This window comes from Stegostoma tigrinum, chromosome 10, assembly GCF_030684315.1.
Source record: "Stegostoma tigrinum isolate sSteTig4 chromosome 10, sSteTig4.hap1, whole genome shotgun sequence".
Classification (NCBI taxonomy): Eukaryota; Metazoa; Chordata; class Chondrichthyes; order Orectolobiformes; family Stegostomatidae; genus Stegostoma; species Stegostoma tigrinum.
In genome coordinates, this window is record NC_081363.1 from 72572108 (window position 1) to 72584016 (window position 11909).

General features: G+C 43.5%; 1 protein-coding gene across 6 annotated transcripts in view; it reads left to right on the forward strand.

Moving 5' to 3' along the window:
* Positions 1–11909, forward strand: part of actn1 (actinin, alpha 1) — a 204170-nt gene that overhangs the window by 76195 nt on the left and 116066 nt on the right. For all 6 annotated transcript variants that reach the window (XM_048537798.2, XM_048537802.2, XM_048537797.2 and 3 more), the window contains exons 2-3: positions 7317–7431; positions 8648–8767. In XM_048537798.2, coding sequence (XP_048393755.1) covers positions 7317–7431; positions 8648–8767 — 235 coding nt within the window. The remainder of the gene's footprint in view (positions 1–7316; positions 7432–8647; positions 8768–11909) is intronic.

Genomic DNA, 11909 nt, shown 5'->3' on the forward strand with positions numbered 1-11909 from the left:
CAGCGGCCAGGACTATGACCCAAAGTCTAGAAAATGGGGCAATTGTAATCAGATCGTTGCTGACAAACGTGAACACAGTGGGCTAGATTGCCTCGTTCTGTCAGGGGTCACATGTGGACCAGACCAGGTAAGGATGACAGATCCTCTTTTTTTTCCAAGAGGAACAAAAGCAAATGAGATGGGTTTTTAAACAATGGATAGTTTCGCAGTCACAATGACTGGGACTAGCTTTTCAGTTCCAGATTTGACAAATTGTATTCAATTTGCAAAAGTGGGATTTGAACCCAGGGCAGTTTCCTGAGCCTTTGGATTAGTAGTCAAGTGATAATAACACAATGCCACCCTCTTATGTTGAAAGCCTCCATTAGTTTACCTCCTAATTACCGTGTTCCATATTTTTCCAAACTCTCCCTGTAAGTGTGGTTGTCCTCCTCACTGACATTGTACTTCAACTTATTTCTTGACCATTGAAGACGTTGGTTTGGGTTAAACAAAGGGAAATATATTTGAGGATTCATTATCTTTTGGCTTCCGAGGTTTGGCGGGCTGGCATTCTGTTGTGAGCGTTGGTTGTTCAGTTAGAACAAACTCTGATATCAAGTAACGTAAAACTACCCCCCCCCCCGCACTCGAGTTTCAGTTTCTGATGGAACTAGACTGGTTTCAGGCTGCCGTTACATTGTAGGGTAGAGTTTATCATTACTTGCCGATCCTTGTTTGACTGTGCACTGTGGATATTTGAAGAAGGACTTGCTAACTGCAGTGCTGGTGTGAAGCCAGTGCCACCTTTGGCAGTGGACTCTGAGGGTTCAGTGACTGACAGCCACACAGAACTGGTCCTGACATACTGGAAAGGGATGTGTCACTTCTGCATGGAACTAACTAATGTCAGTCTTGTTTTCAAGTCATAAAGTCATGCAGCACAGAAGCAACCCTTTCAGTCAAACTTGTACGTGTTGACCAGGCATCCCATTTGCCAGCATTTAGCCTATGTCATTCTAAACCCCTCCTATTCAAGTACCCATCCAGATGCCTTTTTTAATGCTTTAATCGCCTTAAATGCTTTCCATCATTTCCTCTGGAAGCTCCTTCCATACATGTGCCACCCTCTCTTGAAAAAGTTGCCCCTTGGGCCCCTTTTTAAATCTTTCCCTTCTCACCTTTAAACTTCTGGTTTTGGACTCCCCTGTCCTGGGAGGAAGACCTTGGCTTTTCACTCTATTAATGCTCGTCAAGATTTTATGAACCTCTGCAAGGTCACCCCCCCCGCCCAGCCTCTGTCGCTCCAGGGGAAAACCAGTCCCGGCCTATTCAGCCTTTCCATATCGACTCTCGCCTTCCAATCTCAAAAACATCCTTCTAAACCTTTTCTGCATTATCATTCTTCCTATAGAAGAACCAACAAAATTGAACACAGTAATCTAAAAGTGGGATAACAAGTTGTAGAGCTGGATGAACACAGCAGACAAAGCAGCATCCGAGGAGCAGGAAAGCTGATGTTTTGGGCCTAGACCCTTTCTGAAGCTTTTCAGCTACTCTGCTGCTTGGCTTGCTGTGTTTATCCAGCTCTACACCTTGTTATCTCAGATTCTCCAGCATCTGCAGTTCCTACTAATCTAGAAGTGGCCGAACCAATGTCCTGTGTAGCTGTAACATGAATTCCCAATTCTTATGCTCAATGCTCTGACCAATAAAGACAAGCATACCAAATGCTGCCTTCACTATCCTATTAACTTGCAAATCTACTTTCACCTTCAGGAACTATGCACCTGCACTCCTAGGTCTTTGTTTGGCAATGCCCCCAGGGCCCTACCATTAAGTGTATACATTCTATCCTGATTTGCCTTAGCAAAATGTAACACTTCATTTATCTCAATTAAACTCCATCTACCACTCCTCGGCCCATTGCCCCATCTGATCAAGGTCCCATTGTACTCCCAGATAACGACTACACCACCTATTTCGGTGTCATTTGCAAACTTACCAACTCTACCGCCTATGTTCACATCCAAATTGTTTATATAAATGACAAAAAGCAGAGGGCCCAGCGCTGGTCACAGGCCCTGTCTTACCTTCAAGCCAGTTTTGTACCCAATTGGCTAGGTTCCCCTGGATCCCATGATCTAATCTTACTAACCAGTCTACCATGTGGAATGTTTTCAAACCTTATGCTGAAGTCCACACAGAAAACAACCACTGCTCTGCCTTCATCAATCATCTTTGTCATCTCTTCAAAAGAACTCAGTCAAGTTAGTGAGACACTGTTTCCCAAGTGCACAGCAATGTTGACTGTCCCTAATCAGTCCTTGCCTTTTCAAATACATGTAAGTCCTGTCCCTCAGAATCCAACAACGTACCCACCACTGACATCAGGCTCACCTGGCTTTTCCTTACCACCTTCATTTAAATCGTGGCACCACATTAGCCACCCTCCAGTCTTCCAGCACCTCACCCGTACCTAATTGATACAAATATCTCAGCGAGGGGCCAGAAATCTCTTCCCTAGCTTCCCAGAAAGCTCTGGGGTATGTCTGATCAGGTCCTGGGGATTTATCTACCTTTTATGCATTTTAAGGACTCCAGCACCACCACTTTCTGTTTGAACACATTTTTCAAGATATCTCTATTAATTTCAGTAATCAGTGGTGCCTTACAGTGCCAGGGACCCGGGTTCGATTCCAACCATGGGCGACCGTCTGTGTGGAGTTTGCACATTCTGCCCGTGTCTGCTAGGGTTTCCTCCAGGCACTCCGACTTCCTCCCACAGTCCAAAAACGTGCAAGCTAGGTGGATTAGCCTTGCTAAATTGCCCGTAGCGTGGAGGGATTTTAGGTTAGGTGGATTAGAGGGGGAAGGATCTGAGTGAGATGCACTGAGGTTTGGTGTGGACTTGTTGGGCCAGAGGATTGTGAGGATTCTAAGAATTCTTGAAGAAATATTAGTCATAGAATCACTAAGTTCAACCTGAGTCTTGCTAGCCCAGATTAAATTCATGAGCAATGATGTGATTAGAAATAAACCCATTGTAAGACAAATCAATTTCTTCATTGAAGACAAATTTCTTTGGTAATATGGCTACACACGTCTCACGTGGTCAAGTTTCTCAGGGCACAGTACATCTCAGCTGTTGGCAGAGCAAAGTGGACCTGCAGTTGGCTGTCTAGGTATTGTGTGTTTACACAGCAATGTCAGCAGCTTTTTTAGAAGCGATCGATTTGCATTTCTAAAGCACCATCCATCCACCAAACCTCCCAAAGTGCTTTACCATCAGCAGAGTGCTTCTGACATTTTAGACTCTGATAAACTGTAAGAACCATGGCATGCCATTGGCACACAGCAACCTCTCTCTCTCAAACAGCAATGTGATAATGAGCAGATGTTTTGTTTGCTATGTTGGATTGAGGGATAAGTATTGACGAGGGCACTGGGAATAAGCCCCAAATTGCTCTTCATAATAGTGTAATGGGACCTTTTTCACCTTTATCTGTCAGAGGGCAAATGAGCAGGTTGCATATTACGTTACATGGACAGTATTCCCACAGTGCACTGCTCCTTCTGCTGCATTGCAACGTTGGGCTTGATTTCTTTTCTCACACCTTGGAATGGAACTTAAAAGCACAGCCTTGTAAGTTGCATGCTACCAAGACTGACACTCGAGCCCTGCAGAGCATCGTAACCGTTGGCCTACATCAAAAACTCAGTGTGCAGGGGGAAGAAAAAGCTTTTTATTCCTTTGACGTACTTTTAGCTTGTTTTAGTTGCACATGTTATTAGTCACAGAATCATGTTTGCAGTGTCTTTCCTGGAGTGGCCTTGTTGTGTTCTGAGTAGGCCGGTGACAGAGGTTTCTGATTTAAGCTCAAGCCAAAGGTCAGCTGCTCAAATTGCTTTGTGCTGTAGAGCTAATGGAAATGTGTGTCTGAGTCCAAATTTCCATTTTGACGGCAAACCTGCTTCATTTATCAAAATCCGATGAGGCATACAAGTTTGATATGGATTTGTACTGGTGCCATTGAGCGTCAGTAAGTAGGCCTGACTACTTAAGGGTCATGTTCCCACCAGCAATGAAGACTCCCTAGAATACCTCCAATGTACCGCCTATCCTTAAAACTTGTCATTCATTCCTGTCCTCCATCCAGCAATAAACCAAAGTTTACTCTCTCCGATTTCTTTCTTTTTTTTCCTTCATCCAATGCACTGAGCTACTTTTCACCATGAGTAATTTCAGTCTTCATCTGATTAAGAATTAGGAGCAAGTGTAGGACATTCAGCCCAGAGAACTTGCTATGTCTTTCAGTACAAATGTAGCTGATTTTAGACTGTAGTTTCCCGCCTGCTCCCTTGCTGCCAACTACAATTATTAAGTGCCTCCCTCTATAAACCTCTGCTGCCCATATCTGCAGCCACCCATCACTCTGCCATCTCTTGTGGCATCTTTACTTCCACAATCTCAATCAGATCGAGGCCAGTTCTGTGAATTTATTTATTTCCTTTACCATCTGATAGCCATAACCCTCCCACTTCCACACTTTGAGCCCAATAGCAGCTTTTGCCAGTAAAATTGATATTGAATGATGTCCTACCTTTTGCTCCACTCCAAATCTACGTTCCAAAAAATATTCTTCATGCCCCCTCCAAACTACCTTGTCCAGTTTTGCTTTTAGTTCCCTGTCATTGTCTGTGCTGTGATTTGTCAAAAATACATTATTATCTGAACACTTGGATCTGGTTTGCTCCCATTGTTTCTCTGTCATATTCCAACACAACTCTCTCAATGTTCAATGATAACTTTTCAGCTGTTATGGGCTTTTTCCACTGTCCAGTTCAGTGGCACCCAATGTTATAATTTTCAGAGTTTCAAATATTTGCTCTAAGTCTGAAATTCTGGTGTTTTTGTGTGTGTTTCTTTAAACAAAATGTGATTTGTGTTTTAATATTAATCAGATCCCTAAATTCATACCAGTTGCATTTTTAGTAGGAAGTGCTTCAGTTCTGAAACCTGACCTTTGCATAGTTCCTTTTGTCACAGCTCAGTTATGTTGCAGTTTGGTGTTTTCCCATTCTTGAGGTTATGAGGTATTTCACATCGGCAATCTAACCAGACTTCCTGTTAACAGTGGGTTATGACAAATAACCTAGATATGTGAAAATGTGCATCACCCAGCTGACTGAACCATCGTAAAGAAATTATAATCGATTTGGATTGTGTGCTCCCAGGTTTGGATGGGAAAACAGGCCAGAAATCTTTATATCTGAAAACATGCAGGGTCAGTTGTGATGTTACCTTTTTTGAAGAGGTACCAAATGGCAGCAGGCCTGCAGTCATGTCCTGGTGGAGGAGAATCTGACAAGTGGAGATAAAACAGTAGAAATCTGTTTCGTGCTGGCGTTTATTTCCTGGAAGTTTCCAAGAAACTTTTGTAAAGCAAATATTGATGCCCGCTCACAACTGAGTTCCTAAGAAGTTAAAGATATCGAGCCTATCATTGAGAGTAATTAACTGGTTCTTGTGCCTTTTCTAGCCTTCGAATTGTGAAGAGGAAGTTGGTGACCAGCAAAGTTTTTAAACAGATAACAGAAAGTGGTGTGTGCGAAAGATTTCGACGGCTGAGCGACTTTGATAATGCAGCCTCTTTATGTCGAAAAATACAAGCTGATTAGTTTTCTTGAAAGTGAGCCAACTTGTATTGAAGGAGCAGCTTTATTATCGCTCCTGGCTTTGTATTACCGGATGGATACTCCTTTTATATTGCAAAGCAAGGGAGTCATGATAAGGAAATGACAAAGCACAATATTTTGGTACAAAGGAGACTCCTTCTCTATATATGGTTAAACATTGGCTGTTGTGCTCTCTTCATGATTACATTTCTTGTGTATTGTGAGCCTGAAGAAGAGTGCTACATTGAGAAGTATTGAAAGAGAGTGTATATACATGAACAAGAAAGAATCTTACGCCCAGGCGGCTCATTAGCAAGTCAAGAATCAGCAGTCACTTATGAAGTTGCACTGAAATGATTTCTGTTTTGAAATAAGACCAAGGTCATAGGGCATTTGTTTCCACAAAGGAATACTGGAGTACATCCAAAAGCTCAGTCTTTTTTTTTAAGAAGTTGCAATTCTAAGGAAAAAAAAGGAAGTGCAGTTTATTTATCCAATTAACATAAATACTGATTGTTGAGGTTCGCGGTGCTTCTTGTATATTGTAGACCTGTGCAATTTCTTTTTGCCGTAGTCGAGTGAAAATGGCCAAGTTGGTTCGAAATTTCCAGATCCCATGTTAAAAAAGAAGGAATGTCACTTGCTCAGTCAACAGGGCATTATCACATTGATCTCGAAGTTGATGTGTTGGACGTGACCCTTCAGATTGCTGGGGTGTTGATCAGTGGCCTGTCTAAAATTGACATGTAGATGTTGGCTACTCCGAGCAATCCCCCTCAGTGTTTGTCCCTGAGCCCGTGTGTGCAGTGGAGTCAGTTTTCACATATAGACCAACAACATTCAACTCTTAACTCTCTTGTCACTATGATCCTGTGATCAAACAGTGCTGTCCAGTTGGCTGAGCCACACTGGGATGGGAAGAGCTTCCTTCAGTTTGAAGCCAAAGAGACACTGTGTTGCTGCCAGAGAACCTAAGCCTTTACTCCCAGTGATTATAATAGAGGAATTGAGATTTACAGCGCAGGAAGACACTCCTCGGGCTGTCGTGTCTGTGCTGGTCAGAAACAACCTATCTATTCAAATCCCATTTTCCAGCCCTCAGCCCATGGCCTTGTATACCTTAGTATTGCAAATGTACGTCTAAATACCCCTACAGTGTTATGAGGGTTTCTGCCAACTACCACCCTTAAAGGCAGTAATGGTAGAGCCAAGGAATTCTGTTCCTGACAATTTGGTCATATCTTGTGCTTATAAAACTCTGAACTTCCGATACTATTTATTTTACTGATATAAATTTAAAGTGGAAACTCTGCTCTAAGAATGAAAATTAACAGGCAATATCGGTTATTTATCATTGACCTAAGGGCATCGGTAAAAGCAAATTCTTCTTGATTCTAGTATAGCTTGACTATTTTAGATAATGTCCTTAGAAAAGTAAGTTTAGAAATGAAGGAGAAATTATGAATCCTCAAACAACTGATTAAAGAGTATTTTCTGAAGAATTTGAGCATTCTGTTTTTTGAAAAGCAGTAGTTCAATAGTATGTAGTGTGCAGTTCTCACCTGTGATTCTTCAGTGTAGAATCACTTGTGTACAAGGCTCTTTCTTTCTGAATGTAATATTTCCTCTTAACTCTGAGACTGCGTTTGCATTTCCAGACTTTCACAGCCTGGTGTAACTCTCATCTCCGCAAGGCAGGAACACAGATTGAGAACATTGAAGAGGACTTCAGAGATGGACTCAAACTCATGCTTCTCCTTGAGGTTATCTCTGGTAGGTTTGCATTTTGTTTACAGTTTAGTGTCAGTGCACACACGCATGCTATCTACATAAAGATCAGTAAAACTGGATACACCAAACAATTCCAGATGCTGACAGGAGCAGGTACTGACATTGGAAGAATTGCATTATATTTACAGTCCTTTGGGTCTCTGAGTACTTCTAAAAGTTTACTATATGAGTTTATAAAAGCATTCAATCAAAGGATCATGTGTTGCTAACTCCTGGTCAAAAAAATGTTCTCCTGTGGAAACTGACAAATTCAATATCTATACTCTGGTTTTTAGTCCCCTGTACTATCCGGACTATGTTTGTTCTGAATTTCAGAGCTTCTAGTTATTCTCACTGCAGTTCAGTTGTAGCTAGACTCCCTTTCGAGCCATTGTTGCACTGTATTATGAGATGTTGTTTAAAATGGGAGCAGCTGCATGTGGGCTTTGGAGAGTTGCAATGTTTTTTTCACTTGTGTTGCTCCAACTGTGTTGAACTTCCTTTGATAGGGCATCAGTTGCCATGCAAGAGATGTCAGGAGAGGAAAAAAAAGTTATTTTGAGAGCTGAGTGGTGGTTAATGAGTTGTGAGTGATCATATAATGGTGGCCAGTGGCATCGTCATAGGTTAGACGAAGAGAGCTATGATAAAGTCTGCTGTTCTATTTGATATTTAAGGTTAGCTTGTATTACTCGGGCCTTTCAACATTGAAATGTTACAAGGCCGAATATTTTGAAGCAAAATTGGGCAATGAGACATGTAAAGCAAGATGACTAAAAGCTCAGCTGAAAGGATAGGTTTAAAGAGCATCTTGGAGGAGAGCTGGGAAGAAAAGACTGAGGGTTATGCAGAGAATTTGAGATCTCAGCTGCCAATGAGGGTCAACTAAAATCTGTTCATGGTCAAGTGGCCAGAATTGGAGAACTGCACAGATCTCATGGGGGTTGTGGAATCTGAGGCGATTGCAAAGCCATGAAGGAACGAGGCCAGGGATGGAATTGAACATGGAGATGGGGTGAAACAGAGAGGCAGGATGAGAGAGGAAGAACAGGCATCCTAGCCCCATGTAAACTGGCTTCATGCCGCCAAATAGAATCTGCAGTTCAACATTTGTGTTGTGGAGATGTTTGTGATTTGAATCGTGCTATCTCGCGCATGTCTCTGGGGAGAGTAAGGTGGAGGGAGAGGAACTTGATCATTTTTAATTTTCCATGAACAGGTGAACGCTTGCCCAAACCAGAAAGAGGGAAGATGCGTGTACACAAAATATCGAATGTCAACAAAGCCCTGGATTTCATCGCCAGCAAGGGGGTTAAACTTGTCTCCATCGGAGCTGAAGGTAGGACCTCAAAGAGTAGAACAGTGAATCCTATAGTCAAGTCAAAGCTTTATACTGAACAAAGTAGAGAGAAACCATGTTACAAGTGACTACTGCCCTGAATCAAACTCCTGTCGTCTCAACCAGTCAAGTGTTTGCCATAATCCCATCACTGGCTCTAAAGAGAAAATATTTTCTTTTCCCTCCAGTACAGTTATACTTCAATTTAGCTAATAGTAGGTTCAGAAGGAAGAGTGAAACAGGTTTTAGGCTGGCACTTGTTTAATTTTGCTTCTGGCTCACTTGAGTTACACTGTCCAACACTCACCTGACTTGCAGCAGCACTTAGACCATGAGAGAGGACAACAAGTAGAAAGTAATAGAGCCTGCCCCATTCGAACACCTCTCTTTTTGATAATTCTAGTGGCACAGGCTGATTGGACTCTGTCTTTCCACACGGATTACCATCCGCTCCTCCTCCAAAACCCCAGAGTAGTTCTGAAGAAGGGTCACTTGACGCACAACATTAACGCTGCTTTTGTCTGCACAGATGCTGCCAGACCTGCTGAGCTTTCCCAGAAATTTCTGATTTTGCGACCATTTTGACCATGTAAAGTGTGCGGCCCGAAGAGTGAAGTCTGCATAAATACTACCTTGCCTCCTGTTTGCTCCTCAATAATGTTATCATACTTACTTGCCAAAGTAGACTGGGAGTTGACCCAGGCATTGTTTGCAGTTGCTGTAGACTGGGCTATTTTACGTGCTGTTGGGAATCTGTCGACTCCCTCATTGACTGGGCACATGTCAGGTGAGAAGCGTTCAGCCTTCTCTTAGCTCTTGAACAACCTGGACACATCGGTCCACTTGTTTGGAACTGGCTCACTTGGGATCTCTGAGTATTTCCCACTGGCATACCTTTCACTGGTTGCTTCATTCCTCACATTGCAACAGCATATGAGGAGTCACTGAAAACTGATTCATTAGAGTCTATACTTCTGTTGCACCTTGTAACATTTCGGCGTATCTGTGCTAAAATGCCAACTGCTGAGGCTGTGGAACTGTGATGATCACAAACCACTGACAGTGATTTGCAGGGGACTGCTAGCATCTCACTGCATGGTAGTAATGCAGGAGTGATGAGCTGTTCAAGTGACGAGTGTTGTCAACTCTGAATCTGTGGGGTCCCCCCCCCAGTCTGAGGTCTAATTATGTATAGACCTACTGATCCACTTTTTCCCTCAACTTCTGTGGGGATCCCATTTTGATTCTGTCTTCCAATCTGTCTCAGGTATAAGTGCCAAGGGCTGATTTTATTAACACACTGGGTTACTTCAGAATTGGAGCTTTCTTGAGGTGTAGAAAGAAATGATGCACAGCCATCTAAAGGGATGGTGCACTGGGTAGGCGAAACCCTTATTTCTCTCTCAGTCATCCATTTACGATGTCTCTGTCATGACCTCAGGGAAAAATGCTTTACAGTAGTTAGAGTTGTAACGTAGGGAAATGCAGCAGCCAGATTGCTGCAGCAAGCTGTCTATGTGACAGTGATATCTGTGTATTTTTACATGTGTAAGGTCAAATACGGTCCAGGGCCCTGACAGTAATTCCCCGGCTGCTCTTCAAAAAGACCAAGGCAACTTTTACATCAATCTGCAGAGGCTAACCGCGTCTTGGTTTAAGTTCCATTCGACGGAATCGCACTCCCTCAGTATTGTACTTGATGTGCTAGCTTAGATTATGGACCCCGGTGTCTGGAGTGAGTTGTGTGAGCAAGACAAGACCATTCAGTAATCCAGCCTGTGCTGTCGTTCGTTTCAGCTGCAGATGATCTGTGCCTGAGCTCTGTTTACCTGCCCTAGTTTTGGAAACCCCTTACCTACTAACAAAAGACCACAATCTCCTGAGATCAGGTTTCAACCAGTTTCTTAAGGTGTCAGTAGTCTTTTGTTGAAGGAAGAATCAAATTTCATTTATGTAGCACCTTTTAGTAACCCACTCGATATTCCAGTGTGCTTCGCTGACAATAAAGTGGTGCCTTTGTCACAATCCGTGAGATTCCATGCCCAACAATGATGTGAGTGATAAGTTATTTTTGTCCTGTGAGAGATGGGAAATTGAGGAACGCTGACGGACCCTCCAACCCCACCCGAAATCCAGTGCCTCATTTGTTATTGGCAGAAAATATTTTGTAGTCACCGAAAAGGGCCTTGATGTTGTGTCTTGTATAAGAGACAATAGCACATCGATAGTGTAATGCTCCTCCGAGTGTCAGCTCAGACAAATGTCCTCGAGCTGTTGTGAGGTCTAACCTTGTGATCTATCAGTAAGAATGAAGCTTTAATGTGTAAGAGAGAATATGCCATCCGGAACCATCCATCTCCTGAAACATTTTGTTGAAAGAGGCCAACTGGACGCACTGCGACCCAGGGCAGGTACTTAGTGCCATTTCAGGTCTGAATGGACGTGGACACCTCCACGTCCGGTCGTCTTTGTGAGGGCCTCGGAAACCGTCCTGTGCTCCAGTTAATATCATCAAAGGCTTGGTAAGAGGCCGCCTCTTCCTGGGAGCACCCAGGTGTGAGCAGCTTTCCACCAAAGCCAGGCTCGTGGAGGCCAGAAAATTCTCCAAAAGGTAAGCAGCATGGTCATCAGAGGTTTGGAAAGGGCCTACCTCTTATGTTGGGGCAGCCTGTGGGCATCAGAAGAGAATTGAATTAATAACATCTCTAGTTCAGTAAGGGTGTGTCTCCCCTCCAGGCATCACTTGGGTGCCAGATCAGTGGGCAAGGCTGTCTGGACTACTTCTCAGCAGTGGGAAGGAACGTCTGGGAGCAAGGCTGTTGGAGGTGAGAAGCACTGACCTCCTGGAGGAGGGCAGAACACCAGGAGGCCATCAGAGAGGGCACAAAGGAGAAGAAAAGACCATGGGTTGAGCACTAGATCGAGAGAGCCAGAAGTGAAGCCAAGTGGCAATGACTGAGAGCCAGCCCGAAAGGCACCCTCTGCGTAGGAGGTCGTGGTAATCTGTACCCTCCTCAGGGCACAGCTCTGTGACCCCTGAGAGAGGTTCATACAGTTGGTGCACATCTGGGTGATGAATGCCGTCTGTAAAGCTGGCCACACATCAGATTCACAACTGACGGGGCACCACGGACTCTAAGGG